The following is a 19,579-nucleotide window of genomic DNA, read 5'->3' on the forward strand; positions in this document are numbered from 1 at the left end:
AAAAAAAAAAAAAAAAAAAAAAAAAAAAAGGCCGGGCGCGGTGGCTCAAGCCTGTAATCCCAGCACTTTGGGAGGCCGAGGCGGGTGGATCACGATGTCAAGAGATCGAGACCATCCTGGTCAACATGGTGAAACCCTGTCTCTACTAAAACTACAAAAAATTAGCTGGGCATGGTGGCACGTGCCTGTAATCCCAGCTACTCAGGAGGCTGAGGCAGGAGAATTGCCTGAACCCGGGAGGCGGAGGTTGCGGTGAGCCGAGATGGCGCCATTGCACTCCAGCCTGGGTAGCAAGAGTGAAACTCCGTCTCAAAAAAAAAAAAAAAATACCATTCAACCAGAGGACCCAGGCAGCTGGAGACCATGTTACTGAAATGAAACTCTTTGCCTTGCACATGGTCTTCAAGTGTTTTGAACAGAATATATTAAAGTTGGAATAAAGGCCAGGCATAGTGGCTCAAGCCTGTAATCCCAGCATTTTGGGAGGCTGAGGCGAGAGGATTGCTTGAGCTCAGGAGTTTGACATCAGCCAAGGCAACATGGTGAAACTCTATCTCTATAAAAAAATAAAAATAAAAAATAAAGTAGGAATAGTGGCCCAGTGTGGTGGCTCATGCCTGTAAACCCAACACTTTGGGAGGCCCAGGCAGGCAGATCACGAGGTCAGGAGTTCGAGACAAGCCTGATAACGTGGTGAAACCATGTCTCTACTAAAAATACAAAAATTAGCCAGGCAAGGTGGTGCACACCTGTAATCCCAGCTACTCAGGAGGGTAAGGCAAGAGAATCTTGCACCTGGGAGGCAAAGGTTGCAGTGACCCGAGATCACCGTTGCACTCCAGCCTGGGCGACAGATTGAGACTCCGTCTCCAAAAACACAAAAACCAAACAAAAACAAAGTAGGAACAAAGAAGAGCTCCATCAGATTAAGAGCTGAACATTCCCCTTTTCCTGTAGAAAAGCCATGAATCCAGCTATCTTTTGTCAAAATAGTGTTTGAGGGCCCTTGTCTTTGTCAGCCTCTGACATGTCTCTGATCTTCTGCAAATTCACAGGGTCCGAGAGCTTCACAAGTATGAGGAAATACACAAAAGGCCAGCGCACGACTAGAAATCCCAAAGATGTGAATACCAATCCAAGACAGACAGACTTCTATGGAGATCAGCTGTGTGGTGTTAGTCTCTCACTGGGTGGTGTGGTGGTGGGTATCTGTAATACCAGTTCCTTGGGAGGCAGATATGGAAGGACTACTTGAGCCCAGGAGACTGAGACCAGCCTGGGCAACACAGCAAGACCCCATCTTAAAAAATAAAACTTGGGGCCGGGCGCGGTGGCTCAAGCCTGTAATCCCAGCACTTTGGGAGGCCGAGGCGGGTGGATCACGAGGTCAAGAGATCGAGACCATCCTGGTCAACATGGTGAAACCCCGTCTCTACCAAAAATACAAAAAATTAGCTGGGCATGGTGGCGCATGCCTGTAATCCCAGCGACTCAGGAGGCTGGGGCAGGAGAATTGCCTGAACCCAGGAGGCAGAGGTTGCGGTGAGCCGAGATCGCGCCATTGCACTCCAGCCTGGGTAACAAGAGCGAAACTCCGTCTCAAAAAAAAATAAAATAAAATAAAACTTGGCCAGGTGTGGTGACTCACGCCTATAGTCCCAGCACTTTGGGAGGCCAAGGCGGGCAGATCATGAGGTCAAGAGATCAAGACCATCCTGGCCAACATAGTGAAACCCCATCTCTACTAAAAATACAAAAATTAGCTGGGCATGGTAGCGGGTACCTGTAATCCCAGCTACCTGGGAGGCTGAGGCAGAAGAAACACTTGAACCCGGGAGGCAGAGGTTGCGGTGAGCCAACATCACACCACTGTGTTCCAACCTGGGCAACAGAGTGAGATTCTGTCTCAAAAATAAAATAAAATAAAATAGGCAACAGAGTGAGACTCCATCTCGAAAATAAAATAAATAAAACTCCCCTTCTTTCCTCACTCACTGTAGCTCTACAACAGAGGTAATTTCCTGAGAATCACACAAGCTCTGGATGCGGCCATTGGTACCTGATCAATGTGTGTGACATTCCGAATCCCAAAGGCAATGGTGTAAATATCAAACTTGTCATCATCAAAGGGCAGTTCTTCAGCATCTCCTAATACCCATGCAAGTCCTGAAAGAGAAAATGAGTTTGAGGTCTCAGTCTCGGCAGCTGTCTTTCCTGTGCCCAGTGAATGTACTTCATGTAGAGCACTGTGCTTGAGAGCCTAAGTCCTGGGTGTTAGGCTTCCTGGAGTTGAATGCCAGGTTTACCATTTATTAGCTGCATATTCCTTATGTATACATATTTTCCCTTTCATATTTTTAATTTATTTTTAATTAATTATTATTTTTTAGACATCGGGGGGTGGTCTTGCTTTCTCATCCAGGCTGGAGAACAGTGGCACAATCACAGCTCACTGCATCCTCAAACACCTAGACTCAAAGGATCCTCCTGCCTTAGCATCCCCAGTAGTTGGGATTATAGGCATACGCCACCCTGTCCAGCTAATTTTTTTTTTTTTTTTTGAGACGGAGTTTCACTCTTGTTACCCAGGCTGAAGTGCAATGGCGCGATCTCGGCTCACCGCAACCTCCGCCTCCCGGGTTCAGGCAATTCTCCTGCCTCAACCTCCTGAGTCGCTGGGATTACAGGCATGTGCCACCATGCCCAGCTAATTTTTTGTATTTTTAGTAGAGACGGGGTTTCACCATGTTGACCAGGATGGTCTCGATCTCTTGACCTCGTGATCCACCTGCCTCGGCCTCCCAAAGTGCTGGGATTACAGGCTTGAGCCACCGCGCCCGGCTGTCCAGCTAATTTTTAAAAATGTCTTCTGGAGAGATGAGGTCTCGTCATCTTGCCTAAGCTGATCTCAATCTCCTGAGCTCAAGCAATCCTCCCACCTCAGCCTCCCAAAGTGCTGGGATTACAGATGTGAGCCACTGTGCCTGGCCTGTATATTCTTTTTTTTGTTTGTTTGGAGACAGAGTCTCGCTCTGTTGCCAGGCGCCAGGCTGGAGTGCAGTGGTGCGATCTCGGCTCACTGCAACCTCGCCTCCCAGGTTCAAGCAATTCTCTTGCCTCAGCCTCCTGAGTAGCTGGGATTACAGGCACATGCCACCACATCCAGCTAATTTTTGTATTTTTAGTAGAGACGGGGTTTCACCATGTTGGCCAGGATGGTCTCGATCTATTGACCTCATGATCCGCCCGCCTAGGCCTCCCAAAGTGCTGGGATTACAGGCGTGAGCCACCATGCCTGGCCTTGTATATTCTTGAATAAACTACTTTGTCTCAGTTTCCTCATCTGTAAAATGGAGTTTAAAACTAGTGCCTACGGCTGGTCTGAAGGTAGTGAGTTATCTCAATTGATTGTTCACAGTCAGTTACAGATCAAGCTCCTTGTTCTACTCTTTCCCCCCTTCTCACTACTGCACTTGACTAGTCTAAAAATAAAATAAAATAAATAAAGAAAGAAAAACTAGTGCCTACTTCACAGGGTTACTGGAAGTATTAACTGAGTTACTCTAAGTATGGAATTTAGCATAGTTATCCTGGTTTTATTGGAATCACAGAGCATCAAAGTGCCCAGGTCTAAGGCCAGGTCATAAATTCAGAGATCACCAGAGGTGATCTTATCACCATCTTATCAGGGTCACTATGTCCTCCAAGGATCTTGATTTGGCTTTAACATCAAGATCTACAGCAAATTAGATGTAAAATACAAAAAGAAGACTCTATAGAGGAAGGTAAGTGAAAATAACCCTTCTGGAAAGTAATTAGCAGTATCTAACAAGGGCTTTAAAAACAAGTATACCTTTTGACCCAATGATTTGATTTTTAGGAAAAGGATACTGACATCACCATCATAGCTACTACTTACGGGGGCCCTTACCAAGTACAGGGTCTGAGTTATTTATGTACATCTTTAGATAGGTGATCTTAGTACAGCCTCATACCAATTCTGCGAGATAGTTGTTACTATTATCCTCATGTTTCAGGTCAGCAAAGTGAAAATCAGAAAGGTTAAAGTCTGAGCTGAGCCCAGTGGCATGCACCTGTAATCCCAGAGACTCAGGAGGCTGGGGCAGGAGGAGAGCTTGAGCCCAGGAGTTCAAGACCAACCTGGGTAACACAGCAAGACCATATCTTGAAACAATAAAAAGCAAAAAGAGAAATGTTAAAAGATGCTTGCCCAAGGACACAGATGGACTGGAACCCAGAGTCTATGTTTTTAACAGTCATTGTATATCACCTCTTACTATGAAGTGTTTAATTAGAGTTTAAACACCTAAGGTTATACAGTCAGTAAATGAATGAATCCATGTAAAAATTACAAATAAAGATGTCACGGCCGGGCACGGTGGCTCAAGCCTGTAATCCCAGCACTTTGGGAGGCCGAGGCGGGTGGATCACGAGGTCTAGAGATCGAGACCATCCTGGTCAACGTGGTGAAACCCTGTCTCTACTAAAAATACAAAAAAATCAGCTGGGCATGGTGGCACGTGCCTGTAATCCCAGCTACTCAGGAGGCTGAGGCAGGAGAATTGCCTGAACCCAGGAGGCGGAGGTTGCGGTGAGCCGAGATCGCGCCATTGCACTCCAGCCTGGGTAACAAGAGCGAAACTCCATCTCGGAAAAAAAAAAAATAAATAAATAAATAAAATAAAATAAAATAAAATAAAAAATAAAGATGTCACAAAGCTGTGCTATATGGAAAACATTGGGGAAAAAAAAGAATTATCAATTGGTTATTGATTATGTGAATTGGTTATGTGAATCATGAAAAATCCATATGGAAGAATAGCATAAAAAATAATGATTTCAAGGAATTTCAAATGACATAGAAAAATATCTTGATACAATATTGAATTAAAGCAAGATTACTAAATTATATATATAGGATGTTCTCAGCTTTATAAAAAGGGAATGATTAGGAAAAAGGAAGGAAACATTAGCATACTGAGGGGCATCTCTGAATGCTGTAATTGAGGTTAACATTTACTTTCTTCTTAATACTTTTCCAGGCCAGGAGCGATAGCCCACACCTGCAATCCCAGCACTTGGGGAGGCCAAGGAGGTCAGACCATTTGGGCCAGGAGTTTGAGAGTACCTTGGCCAGTATTGCAAAACCCTGTCTCTACTAAAGATACAAAAATTAGCTTGGTGTGGTGGCATACACTTGTAAACCTAGCTATTCAGGTGGCTGTGCTGTGAGAATCATTTGAACCTGAGAGGCGGAGGCTGCAGTGAACCGAAATTATGCCACTGGACTCCAGCCTGGATGACAAAGCATAACTCTGTCTCAAAAAAAAAAATTTCCGAAAACTTCTCAAACATTTCATTTTTCTAATCCGTCACATTTATTTATATATATACACACACACACACATACACACACACACACATATATATACACATATATATATATATATATATATATTTGAGACAGACTCACTCTGTCACACAAGCTAGAGTGCAGTTGTGTGATCTTGGCTCACTGCAACCTCTACCTCCTGGGTTCAAGCAATTCTCCTGCTGCAGACTCCTGAGTAGCTGAGATTACAGGCGCCTACCACCATGCTTGGCTAATTTTTTTTGCATTTTTAGTACATAGATATACATATGTATATATACACACATTTTTTTTTTTTTGAGCTAGAGTTTTGCTCTTGTTGCTCAAGTTGGAGTGCAATGGCACGATCTCGGCTCACCACAACCTCAGCCTCCCAGGTTCAAGCGATTATCCTGCGTCAGCCTCCCGAGTACCTGGGATTACAGGCATATGCCACCACGCCTGGCTAATTTTATATATTTAGTATAAGCGGGGTTTCTCCATGTTGGTCAGGCTGGTGTCGAACTCCCAATCTCAGGTGATCCACCCTCCTCAGTCTCCCAAAGTGCTGGGATTACAGGCATGAGCCACCATGCCTGGCCATCAAATACATATTTTTTAAAGCTCCTGCCCCTAAGATCTTCCATTTGGGAAGAAAAGTCCTACGTAAAAAATATAAATAAAACACATAACCACGCTACACATTTTTTTTTTTTTTTTTACTTTTTTACACATTTTTTAAAAACTAGTTGTCACACATTAACTTTTTTTTTGAGACTGGGCCTCGCTTTGTCACCCAGGCTGGAGTGCAATGGTACAATATCGGCTCACTGCAACCTCCACATCCTGGATTCAAGCAATTCTCGTGCTTCAGCCTCCCAAGTAGCTGGGATTACAGGTGCGTACCACCACGCCTGGTTAACTTTTGTATTTTTAGTAGAGATGGGGTTTCACCATGTTGGCCAGGCTGATCTCCAACTTTGGACCTTAGGTGATCCACCTGCCTCAGCCTCCTAAAGTGTTGGGATTACAGGCATGAGCCACTGCACCCAACCACACATTAACTTTTATATTTCTCTTCTTTTGTTTTTGAGACAGAGTCTCACTCTGCTGCCCAGGCTGCAGTGCAATCATGCAATCTTGGCTCACTGCAACCTCCGTCTCCCAGGTTCAAGCGATTCTTCTGCCTCAGCCTCCCGAGTAGCTGGGATTTTACAGATGCCCACCACCATGCCTGGCTAACTTTTGTATTTTTAGTAGAAATGGGGTTTGGCCAGGCTGGTCTCTCGAACTCCTAATCTCAGATGATCCACCTACCTTGGCCTCCCAAAGTGCTGGGATTACAGGCATGAGCCAGCGTGCCCAGCCTAACTTTTTTTTTTTTTTTTTAAAAGACGGGGTTTCACCATGTTGGTCAGGCTGATCTTGAACTCCCGACCTCAGGTGATCCGCCTGCCTCCAAAGTGCTTGGATTACAGGCATGAGCCACCACACCTGGCCTATAACTTTTATTATTTATTAAATAATTTCTAGGGTCCTCCTACTTAGTTTCCACTTTTTTTCATGATGTTTTTGCAAAGGTATGATTATTGGAAACTGATAGAGCAAGGATGAAAGATAAAACTGTACTATGGGGCACTTAATAATTCTTACGCAGTCCAGGTGCTGTGGGTCAGGAGATGAGGTCAGGAGATCAGGAGATCGAGACCATACTGGCCAACATGGTAAAACCCTCTCTCTACTAAAATACAAAAAAATTAGCTGGGCGTGGTGGTGCATGCCTGGAATCCCAGCTACTCCGAAGGCTGAGGCAGAATTGCTTGAACCCAGGAGGTGGAGATTGCAGTGAGCCAAGATCACACTACTGCACTCCAGCCTGGCGACAGGGCAAGACTCTGTCTCAAGAAAACCAATAATAATAATAATAATAAATAATTGCTAACCACGTGCATTTGTCTTGGTGGTTAGGAAAGCTCAAAAGGCAGGCTATGCAATAGAAGAGATGATTCCAGAAATGGAACACTGCCTATCATTTCAATATCTTTGTTTTCCATTCGTTATGGCTGAGTACCGGAGAGAAGGGAAACAAATTTGTCAGTAGGAGTAAGGAAATATAGTGCCTTTGTCTAAAAACACTAGTGACTCTCTGCCTTCTGACCAGTATTGATGGTTAACAAAGGAACCCTTCAGCTTGGGGGCCAAGTGGGCTGCAGTTCATCTAGGCAGCTCCTTATGGGGGTGGGAGGAGGAGAAGGGGAAAGAATTGAGCTAAAATAACCATAGACACTCTTGATGGGGGAGGAGAAGGAGAGAAATGCTGAAGTAGACCTGAGGGACATTCTTTGTTGTATACCACTGCCCCTCACAGTGGCCATCTGTGGCGCCTGGCCAGCGTGGAAGACGGCAGAGTAGCAGCTCTGCAAAGCTGGGCCGGCCGCAGTGCCTCATGCCTGTAATCCTAGCTAACTACACTCCTTGTGGCTGAAGGACAAGTTATTTCTTTTTCATTTTTTAAATTTCTTGTTTTTTTTTTTTTTTTTTATGTGTGTGGCTTGTTTACGAGGCAATTAAATTTCTTTAGAGACAGGGTCTGACTCTGTCACTCAGGCTGGAGTACAGAGGTGCAATCATAGCTTACTGCAGCCTGGAACTCTTGGCCTGAAGTAATCCTCCCATCTTGGCCTCCCAAAGTTCTGGGATTACAGGTGTGAGCCATGGGCCAACCTGTAATATGGGCCCAGCCTCAAGTTCTTTCTTTACAGGAAATGAGAGGTCCAGTTGCATAGCAATCAAACTATCCTTGGACAGGAGTATAGAATGGATAGGAGAACAGAATGGTTCAAGAATGGGAATGATATACCAAGGTCACCCTGAAGCTCCTGGGAAATGACAGCAAAAATTTTCTCAGGGTCTGATAATGACTGAGATCTGAAGATTCAACTCCAATTTGGGATGTGTCACTGAGAAGTTGTGTCACTTGGTTAAGATTCTTGACTTCTTTGGGCTCTGGTGATCTCCCCAGTCACATAGGGCTGGGTAAGCTCACTCAATGGGTTGCTGTGCATAAATAATGCATATAACACCACACAAACTAGATTCAGCCATGCAAATGCTCTTCAATCTGCTCATCTGTAAGTTTCTGAAAGCCAGAAGATAAAGCATTTCAATATTTCACACACTCCACCTTACTCTATAAAAATACAAACATTTCGCCTGTGTCTGTCTTCTGCAGGACTCACCAGCTCTGTATCCTTGAGCCAAGGCTTTCTGCTTTCCAACCTTTAGCATCTCCTTGTTGATGTCACACACCATGACATGAGACCCGCCCAAGGAATCTTCTTCATTCTGGTACTCTTTGGCAATTTCTTCCCAGGATAAACTCTGTTGGGCCCTTAACTGCCTCTTCTGTTTTCTCTGATGCTGGGACTGAACATAATTTAGGAACCGGAATGCAATGTCACCTGTGAGAAGCCAACATAAGGAAAGATGCAGACTTAAGCAAAAATAAAAAAGGAAGAAACAGCATTTCCTAAAACCAAAAGGGGGTAACAGAGGCACAGGAGTACATGTTAGCTAACTGCACTCAGTGTGGCTGAAAGGCAAGTCCTTTCTTCTTTCTGTTAGAGACAGGGTCATACTCTTGTCACCCTGGCTGGAGTGCAGAGGCACAGTCATAGCTGAGTATGTGAACGTGAAAGTTTCTATTCATTTCAACACTTTTTTTTTAATTTAAAAAATTGGGCCAGGCACGGTGGCTCATGCCTGTAATCCCAGCACTTTGGGAGGCTGAGGCTGATGGATCGCCTGAGGTCAGGAGTCTGAGACCAGCCAGGCCAACAAGGTGAAACTCTGTTTCTACAAAAAATGCAAAACTTAGCCAGGTGTGGTGGCACATACCTATAATCCCAGCTACTTGGGAGGCTGAGCCAGGAGAATTGCTTGACCCCAGGAGGCGGAGGTTATAGGGAGCTGAGATCACACCACGGCACTTCAGCCTGGGGGACAGAGTGAGACTCCATCTCAAAAAAAAAAAAATTTTTTTTTTTTTTGGTAGAATCAGGGTCTCACTATGTTGCCGAGGCTGTCCTACAACTTCCGGGCTCAAGCAATCATCCTGCCTCAGCCTCCCAAGTAGCTGGGACTATAACCATATACCACCCTTACTGACTAGTCTCTTTATTTATTTATATATATTTATTTTTGAGACAAGGTCTTGTTCTGTCTCCCAGGCTGGAGTGCAGTGGCACAATTATGGCTCACTGCAGCCTTGACTTCCTAGGCTCAAGAGATCCTCCCATTTCAGCCTCCCAGGTAGCTGGGACTACAGGCGTGTGCCACCAGATCAGGCTAATTTTTAAAAACCATTTGTAGATGGCCGGGCGCAGTGGCTCATGCCTGTAATCCGAACACTTTGGGAGGCTGAGGCATGCGGATCATCTGAGGTCAGTTCTAGACCAGCCTGGCCAACATGGTGAAACCCCATCTCTACTAAAAATACAAAAATTAGCTGGGTGTGGTGGTGGTCGCCTGTAATCCCAGCTACTCAGGAAGCTGAGGCAGGAGAATTGCTTGAACCTGGGATGTGTAGGTTGCAGTGAGTGAAGATCTCACCACTGCACTCCAGGCTGGTGAAAGAGCGAGACTCCGTCTCAAAAAAACAAAAAACATAACTTTTTATAGAGATGGGGTCACACTATGTTGCCCAGGCTGGTCTTGAACTCCTGGGCTCAAGGGATTCTCCCACCTCAGCCTCCCAAAGTGCTGGAGTTACAGGCATAAGCCACCGTGCCCAGCCTCTGGCTAGTACTTTTCATTTTCTTTCTTTTTTTGAGATAAGGTCTGGCTCTATCACGAAGGCTGGAGTGCAGTGGAGCAATCTTGGCTCACTGCAACCTTCATCTCCCAGACTCAAGCCATCATCCCACTTCTTTCTCAAGAAGAAAAGAAAAAGAAAAAGAAATCACGAGAGCGAGATCACAGCCAATTTCCTAAACAGGCCAGTTTAAATCTTCAGTTAGCATCAGAGTGAAGTTTCTTCTGCCCTAAGCCTACATAAAAAAGGTAACCTAAAGTGATATATAAACTAAACAGTTTTGTTTTGTTTTTTTGACACAGGGTCTCCCTCTGCCGCTCAGGCTGGATGGAGTGCAATGGCGTGGTCTCGGCTCACTGGAAGCTTCTCCTCCCGGGTTCAAGCAATTCTCCTGCCTCAGCCTCCCAATAGCTGGGATTATAGGCATGAACCACCATGCCCGGCTAATTTTTTGTATTTTTAGTAGAGATGGAGTTTCACTATGTTGGCCAGGCTGGTCTTGAACTCCTGACCTCAGGTGATCTGCCCACCTTGGCTTCCCAAAGTGCTGGGAGTACAGGTGTGAACCACTGCACCCAGCCAATCCTGTGTATTTTAGAAACATGACAGGCACAAAACTGATATTCTATGCTTTCGATTGATACTCAGTCAAAAAGAGAAGTGAATGCCTTTCTCAGAAGTTTTAAGTATGCTGATTTTCAATGACCATCTTCAGCCTGTTAGGTGAGCTAGCTCATTACAAGACAAACTAATTTCTGTAAAACATGCTCAATGGTAGTGAAGGATACTAAACTCGATTATTACCTGTGCCTCCAGCAACATCAAGCAGCTGGGTCCCAGGAAGCGGATGCATCTTCCAGATCAGCAAATCCTTCCAAAGACGATGGATACCAAGACTCATCATATCATTCATCACATCATACTTCTTAGCCACACTTTCAAACACCTGATAGACTGACATGGGAGAAACACACACAATTGTGCTATTAACAGTATTCACTTAGAAAAATCCTAAACAGGCCAGGTGCAGTGGCTCACGCCTGTAATCCCAGCACTGTGGAAGGCCAAGGTGGGCAGATCACAAGGTCAGCAGTTCAAGACCATCTGGCCAACATAGTGAAACCCTATCTCTACTAACAATACAAGAATAAGCCGGTGTGGTGGCTTGCGTCAGTAATCCCAGCTACTCAGGAGGCTGAGGCAGGAGAATTGCTTGAACCTGGGAGGCAGAGGTTGCAGTGAGCTCAGATCGTGCCACTGCACTCCAGCCTAGGTGACAGAGAGAAACTCGGTCTCAAAAAAAAACAACAAAAAAGGAAAATCCTAAACAAAAAAGGAAGAAGCTTTTTTCCCCTGAAATGGCCTGTCTTTGCAAGATGAAACTAAGTCATAATGCTTGATGTCCAAATCTGCACTTTAACATTACCTCTTTATTTATTTTACCTGCCTCAGGTTTATTTATACAAATAGCACAGGAGGATCCCAGCCCCACACAGACAGCACCGGGCGGGGTCACACCAGTCCTTCTGTCCTCAGGTTGAAAGACAACAGGCATCTACTCTGAAGCCTTTGTAGGGGTCTGAGCTGGAACTGAAGCTGGAGCTGCAGCCTGGGCCTTGGTTTGACCCTTGGCCTTTGGCAGGCACAGCCTGAGCCCCTTGGCAATGCGGACACGAGTACACTTTCTAAGCTTAGGGTGGGCAATGTAGGCCAGCTGATCGAGCTTGCAGCTGACACCCTTTGGGATCTTGGGCTTAACCTCCTTGGGCTTTACAAGGGCCTTGATAGCCTCGGCACATGCACTCATGGCCTTGGCATTGTTAGCCTGTATCTTCTTTAGGCCCTTCTTGTTGTGCTTCCCGGCAAAGTGCATGTTCCTCAGGAACTTGGGGTCCACCCCCTTAAGAGATTTGTATCTTTGTGATTGGGGTTTCTTGATACCATTTCTCTGCCATTTTTGGGACTGGTTGTGTGGGGTGTGGTTCTTGGACTTGGCCATGTCTGCACCCATCCTCTCCGCAGCCTGCGCCCCACAGTGGCCCGTACATCACGAATGGCATCACATTAGCTCTTTAATAAGAGGCTTAGCAGGCGCAGTGGCTCACACCAGCACTTTGGGAGGCCAAGGCGGGTGGATCACAAGGTCAGGAGTTCGAGACCAGTCTGGCCAAGATGGTGAAATCCTGTCTCTACTAAAAATACAAAAATTAGCCAGGCACGGTAGCAGGCATCTGTAATCCCAGCTACTCGGGAGGCTGAGGCAGGAGATTTGCTTGAACCCAGGAGACAAGAGGTTGTAGTGATCTCGACTCACAAATAAGAGGCTTAAATGTACTTCATGGAAGAAATTAATCTCTTTTCTAATGTCTTAATTATCGTTACTTAGGACTACTACTTTGTAATAATGCCATCCATATACCTAGTACTAAATAGATATTTCTCTTTCTTAAAGGATGGGGTGGGGGAAATTTCAATCAAATTGGAATTGTTCTCATGGTTATTATAATAAAAGACAAGATCCATTAGAAAGATGCATGACGGGCCGGGTGCAGTGGCTCTTGCCTGTGATCCTAGCACTTCGGGAGGCCAAAGTGGGTGGTTCACTTGAGGCCAGGAGTTCAAGACTAGCCTGGCCAACATGGCAAAACCCTGTCTCTACTAAAAACACAAAAATTAGCCAGCATGGTTGCACACACCTGTAATCCCAGCTACTCAGGTAGCTGAGGCAGGAGAATCAGATAAACCTGGGAAGTGGAGGTTGCAGTGAACTGAAATTGGACCACTGCATTCCAGCATGGGTGACTGAGAGAGACTCTGTTTCAAAAAAAAAAGATGAAAGATGCATGATTAATGGATGGGAAGACCTCAGCTCATGTCTGCCTATATCACTGAGAAGAACCTTAGGTACAATTTGATGGGCACCTAGATGCCAAGCTGTGAATCAGGGCTAAGTCACAATTTAGAGGCCTCTCATGAGTCTTCTCCATAGAATCAATGCAGACTGTGGAATCTGAGACAGCTAAAGAAAGAAAGAGTCTACTATCCAAGACTCTCAGAAGTGTTTCCCTTTGAAGTTACATTTGACTGTTTTGCACCTCAGCTTCTCTCCCCATAAGATGACTATATCAGTGCCAGCTCCCAACTCCCTGCCAGAAGGCTGAATTGGATAATGAAGAGGAGATGCTTTGAGTTCCTCAGATGAAATGTGCTGCACAGATCCAAATATGACTCTCTTCTGCTGAATCAGACTACAGAGCCCGTCTTAAACTCAAGTCTTCAATGCCTATTCTCAACCTTGGGATTTCCAAGTGCGCTCTTTTTTCATTTGTGGATTTTTTTTTTTTTTGAGATGCAGTCGAGCTCTGTCACTCAAGCTGGAGTACAGTGGCACGATCTCTGCTCACTGCAACCTCTGCCTCTTGTGTTCAAGCAATTCTCCTGCCTCAGCCTCCTAAGTAGCTGCAATTACAGGTGCTTGCCACCATGCCTGGCTAATGTTGTATTTTAGTAGAGACGGGGTTTCACCATGTTGGCCAAGCTGGTCTCGAACTCCTGACCTCATGATCAGCCCACCTCAGCCTCCCAAAGTGCTGGGATTACAGGTGTGAACCACCTCGTCCAGCCTGCTCTTTTCTTTTGAGCATCTTTTGGAGTATCTAAGGGACACTAAAGCTAACCCACTGAGTATAAACAGTCCTTGCTGGCACGGTGGCATAAACCTGGAGTGCCAGCTACTCAGAGGTCCATGGGGGAGGACTGCTTGAACCCAGGAGTTCAAGGCTGCAGTGTGCTATGATCGTGCCTATAAACAGCCATTGCACTCCAGGCTAGGCAGTATAGTGAGAGCTTGTGTCAAAAATAAACCAATAGTCCTTGCTTTGCATGTTCCAATATGCATGAATTTCAGTTACTGTGGATTAGCTAAATAACAGCAGTCCCCCAACACCACAATTCAAGAACAATGGTATATCAAATGTGAGTAATTACATAAAGTACATTCTTTTTTTTGAGACGGAGTTTCGCTGTTGTTGCCCAGGCTGGAGTGTAATGGCACGATCTCGGCTCACTGCAACCTCCACCTCCTGGGTTCAAGCGATTCTGTCTCAGCTTCTGAGTAGCTGGGATTACAGGTATCTGACACCATGCCTAGCTAATTTTTTTTTTTTTTAAACATAAACTCAAGATATTATTGTCTTCATAAAAGACGACACTTAGAACTGGATCACTTGGCCCTTTCTCTTCTTATATCCTCCCAGTTCAAAATGCTTGCATCTTTTAATAGCCAGCATTCTCTTAGATCTGCAGTTGGGCTCAATGCACTCGAGCCTTAGCACAATCTTTGTAGTTTTAGCCTTTTTCCGGAAAATTGGCTTAGTTTGCCCACCGTAGCCACTCTGCTTCCTGTCTTAACGCCACTTTCCCTGGGCATACAGAGAATCCTTGCCCTTCGCATACTGTGTCACTTTGTGGGGTTGGTACTTGCCATACCACTTACAGAAAGTCTGGCGGGTTTTAGGAACGTTCACCATTTTTGCACGAGCGCTACTGGCATGGAAAGCGCCTGGCTAATTTTGTATTTTTTACCAGAGAAGGGGTTTCTCCATGTTGGCTGGGCTGGTCTCGAACTCCCGACCTTCGGGTGATCCTCCCGCCTCAGCCTCCCAAAGTGCTGGGATTATAGGCGTGAGCCACCGCACCCGGCCCTAAAGTACATTCTTTAGTCTACAAATCATTATGTAAATAACAGATACACAGCATGATCAGCAACCAATCACATACTTCTTTCACAGACTTTAGGTGACTGGTCACTGTACCAGTTACGCAGTTCACAGACAGCGGCAATTTGCCAAGGCATAGAAAAGCTATTACATATGACAAGAAGGTAGCAAATCATGATCAAACTACTCTTGGCAAATTTTTGACAAGGAAATAAAACAAATTCTCAAGGTTTCTAATTTTTTATTCGAACTTTTTTCTTTCTTTTGACAGTCTTGCTCCGTTGCCTAGAGTACACTGGCACAAACTTGGCTCACTGCAACCTCCACTCCCAGATTCAAACAATCCACCTACCTCAGCCTCCTAATTAGCTGCAATTACAGGCATGCGTCACCACGCCCAGCTAATTTTTTTTTGTATTTTTAGTAGAGATGAGGTTTCACCATGTTAGCCAGGCTGGCCTCAAACTCCCGACTTCAAGGGATCTGCCCACCTCAGCCTCCCAAAGTGCTGGGATTACAAGTGTGAGCCATCGTGCCCAGCCATAAATAAATATTAGCTTTAGTATACATTTAGTATATTTTTTCATTTCCCTATACATTTATAACTGACAGGGTTTTAATTATATCTATATTAGATATAATATTATATCTAATAATAAAATTATTAGAACAATTATAATTTTTCCCATTAAGGTCATTGTGTATAACTTCAGCTTGCACATTTTCTTTTTCTTTTTTTTTTTTTGAGACGGAGTCTCACTCTGTTGCTGCCAGGCTGGAGTGCAGTGGTGCAATCTTGGCTCACTGCAACCTCCACCACCCGGGTTCAAGCCATTCTCTTCCCTCAGCCTCCCGAGTAGCTGAGACTACAGGCATCTGCCACCACGCCCAGCTAACTTTTTGTATTTTTAGTAGAGATGGTGTTTTACCATGTTGGCCAGGATGGTCTCAATAACTTGACCTCATGATCTGCCCATCTTGGCCTCCCAAAGTGCTGGGATTACCTATGTGAGCCACCATGCCCCATCTTTTTTTTTTTTGAGACAGTCTCGCTCAGCTGCCCAGGCTGGAGTGCAGTGGTGCAATCTTGGCTCACTGCAACCATTGTCTTCCAGGTTCAAGCAATTCTCCTGTCTCAGCCTCCTGAGTAGCTGGGATTACAGGAACCTGCCATCATGTCTGGCTAATTGCTGTATTTTAGTAAAGATGGGGTTTTCATCATATTGGTCAGGCTGGTCTTACTCCTGACCTCAGGTGATCTGCCCATTTTGGCCTCCCAAAGTGCTAGGATTACAGACTTGAGCCACCGCGCCCAGCTGGCTTACACATTTTCAGTCTTGCATTACTGTGCAAGGCAAGGACTGTCTATACTGCAATCTCAGTCCCCAATCTGGAACTAATGTTTAGTTCAGTAGGTAACTTCTTCCTGCTTGCAACTGTGTGAAATGTTGATTATACTTTGTAAAGCACAATATGGAAATTAGGCATTATTATTATTATTCCTAATTACTGCGTAAGAGTATATACTTTGTGAGTAACCCACCTGAATTCAAATCTCAGCTCTGCCTCTTATTAGGAGAATCTTGGGCAAGTGATTCAACATATTTGTTTCACATTTTCTTCATTTATAAAACTGGGCTAAGGTGGGTATGGTGGTTCATGCCTGTAATTCCAGAACTTTGGAGGCTGAGGCAGGTGGATCACTTGAGGTCAGGAGTTCGAGAGCAACCTGGCTAACATGATGAAACCCTGTCTCTACTAAAAATACAAAAACTAGCAGGGCATAGTGGCAGATGCCTGTAATCTCAGCTATTGGGGAGGCTGAGGCAGGAGAATCGCTTGAACCTGGGAGGCGGAGGTTGCAATGAACCAAGATCGAGCCACTGGACTCCAACCTGGGCGACAGAGGGAGACTCAATGCCCCCTAAAAAAGCTGGACTAATAGTTCTTATCTTACAGTTTTAGTTATAAGAATTAATGTGTCACTGTGAACATGAGAAAGATAAATTATTTAAAAAATAAATAAGAATGTGAAATATTGGCCGGGCGCGGTGGCTCAAGCCTGTAATCCCAGCACTTTGGGACGCCGAGGCGGGTGGATCACAAGGTCAAGAGATCAAGACCATCCTGGTCAACATGGTGAAACCCCGTCTCTACTAAAAATACAAAAAAATTAGCTGGGCATGGTGGTGCGTGCCTGTAATCCCAGCTACTCAGGAGGCTGAGGCAGGAGAATTGCCTGAACGCAGGAGGCGGAGGTTGCGGTGAGCCGAGATTGCGCCATTGCACTCCAGCCTGGGTAACAAGAGCGAAACTCAGTCTCAAAAAAAAAAGAATGTGAAATATTTTAAAAGGTTTCAGACCCTTAATAAGTGTTTGCTACTACACTTAACTAGACTTAAAAAATAAAATGCTTGGCCGGGCGCGGTGGCTCACGCCTATAATCCCAGCACTTTGGGAGGCCGAGGCGGGTGAATCACGAGGTCAAGAGATTGAGACCATCCTGGTCAACAAGGTGAAACCTCGTCTCTACTAAAAATACAAAAATTAGCTGGGCAAGATGGTGCGTGCCTGTAGTCCCAGCTACTCGGGAGGCTGAGGCAGGAGAATTGCTTGAACCCAGGAGGCGGAGGTTGCGGTGAGCCGAGATTGTGCCATTGCACTCCAGTCTGGGCAACAACAGCAAAACTCCGTCTCAAAAAAAATAAAATAAAATAAAATAAAATGCTTGGTATTATTGTACTTGGCTCTGCTTATTTCATTCCATAAGCAGTTAATGTGTTTCAGGCACTGAGGAAATAGGAATGAATGAGCCTGGCTTTCTGGGTATGCAGTCCTGTGACACAAATACTAATTTGAATTTGATGTTCAAAGTGTTAAAGTAGGCTGGGCGCGGTGGCTCACGCTTGTAATCCCAGCACTTTGGGAGGCAGAGGCGGGTGGATCACGAGGTCAAGAGATCGAGACCATCCTGGTCAACATGGTGAAACCCCGTCTCTCCTAAAAATACAAAAATTACCTGGGCATGGTGGCGCACGCCTGTAGTCCCAGCTACTTGGGAGGCTGAGGCAGGAGAATTGCTTGAACCCAGGAGACGGAGGTTGCGGTGAGCCGAGATCGCACCATTGCACTCCAGCCTGGGAAACAAAAACGAAACTCCTTTTAAAGAAAAAAAAAAAAAAAAAAAGTGTTAAAGTAGAGCTATGTATTAGCAAGTTTGAGGTGGGCAGTATTTAAGGGGATGGGAAATTCCACTGTGGGCACTTTCCCTTATTTCCTGGGTAACTCAGTAAAGAAACCTCTCAGAACCTCACCTTATACATCTGTAAAATTGGCCAATACCTTCATCATTATAAATACTACTGGTAAAGTTTAAAACAGTCCTGATCTTTTCCTTCATAAACCCACTTGTTGAAGTTTCCTTGAGCCTGCCCTTCCTTGCAAAAAAAAAAAACATTTTCTTTTCCTATGCCTGTGGCACAGTGCTGACAAAAAGGAACTGCTCAACAATATCTAACATTATTGAACAATTACTAAGTGCCAGGGGCTGTTTAAAGTGCTTTCATGTATCAAATATTTTGATACTCACAAAAACTCCAAGAGAAGGAGGGTTACGGTTAGTCCTACTTGGCAAATTTGGAAGCAGAAGATAGTTTCCCTCTTTCTTTCTTAAAAAAAAAAAAAAAAAAAAAAAAAGACCTATTTTTCTCAAGAGGTAAAGAACATGGGCTTCGGACTCAGATTAAACTGGGTTTGAATACTGGTTGGTCACTTACTAAATATGTTCAGTTGGGCAATTTCTTGCTTAATCTTTAAGTCTCAATTTCCTCACGTGTAATATGGTAATAACAATACCCACTACCGGAATATTGAAATGAGAATTGAAAATAATATCTGTACATTGCCTGGCACATCACAAACGCTCAATTGATGGCATTTAGTTAACATTATTTTGCTTTAAAAAAGTGGGTGTCTAAGCGCCGCCGGGTCAGGCAGGGGACACTCAGAAATCCGAACTGCAGCCGGGCACGGTGGCTCAAGCCTGTAATCCCAGGACTTTCGGAGGCCGAGGCGGGCTGACCACCTGAGGTCGGGAGTTCGAGACCAGCATAACCAACATGGAGAAACCCTGTCTCTAATAAAAACACAAAATTAGACGGGCATGGTGGCGCATGCCTGTAATCCCAGCTACTTGGGAGGCTGAGGCAGGAGAATCGCTTGAACCTGGGAGGGGGAGGTTACGATCAGCCGAGATCGCGCCATTGCACTGCAGCCTGGGCAACAGGAACGAAACTCCGTCTCAAAAACAACAACAAAAAGAAATCAGAACTGCACAGACAACACTGGAAGTAACTGAATGTTAAATCAACCTTAACTGGCCAGAAGAAACTAGATCACGGACGGTCAGATCCTTCCATCCACCCTCTCGCCCCTTTCACCTTTGCCCCCCTTCTCCTCTTCCGACACAGTCTCAAACCCGAAGTGCGTTTCCGTTGCCCGCTTCTCTTGGGACAAGAGCCGCGCACTTAGTGGGGCCCCGGGCCAAGAGCTACGAAGCCCGAGGAGCTGACAGCCCCGCATCGCCCGCGACCACCTACGACCGCAACAGTTCCATAGAGCCAAGCTTCTGGGGGCCGCCATCTTGGTACTCGAGTTACAAGGGCCAGAAGGTACGCC

The 19,579-nt window shown here is 45.2% G+C and overlaps 1 protein-coding gene and 2 pseudogenes across 4 annotated transcripts in view; all 3 read right to left on the minus strand.

Annotated features, from left to right (window-relative positions):
• Positions 1-19,579, minus strand: part of COQ5 (coenzyme Q5, methyltransferase) — a 28,593-nt gene extending 9,014 nt beyond the window's left edge. For all 4 annotated transcript variants that reach the window (XM_032241775.1, XM_032241765.1, XM_032241744.1 and 1 more), the window contains exons 1-4: positions 19,342-19,579; positions 10,989-11,138; positions 8,611-8,832; positions 2,060-2,166 (exon numbers count right to left, since the gene is read on the minus strand). In XM_032241775.1, coding sequence (XP_032097666.1) covers positions 2,060-2,166; positions 8,611-8,832; positions 10,989-11,138; positions 19,342-19,543 — 681 coding nt within the window. In that variant the 5' untranslated portion in view covers positions 19,544-19,579. The remainder of the gene's footprint in view (positions 1-2,059; positions 2,167-8,610; positions 8,833-10,988; positions 11,139-19,341) is intronic.
• LOC116525701 lies at positions 11,627-12,370 on the minus strand (annotated as a pseudogene).
• Positions 14,354-15,180, minus strand: LOC116525703 (annotated as a pseudogene).

The sequence above is a fragment of the Sapajus apella genome, unplaced genomic scaffold, assembly GCF_009761245.1.
Source record: "Sapajus apella isolate SASKATOON/1434 unplaced genomic scaffold, GSC_monkey_1.0 scaffold2, whole genome shotgun sequence".
Classification (NCBI taxonomy): domain Eukaryota; kingdom Metazoa; phylum Chordata; class Mammalia; order Primates; family Cebidae; genus Sapajus; species Sapajus apella.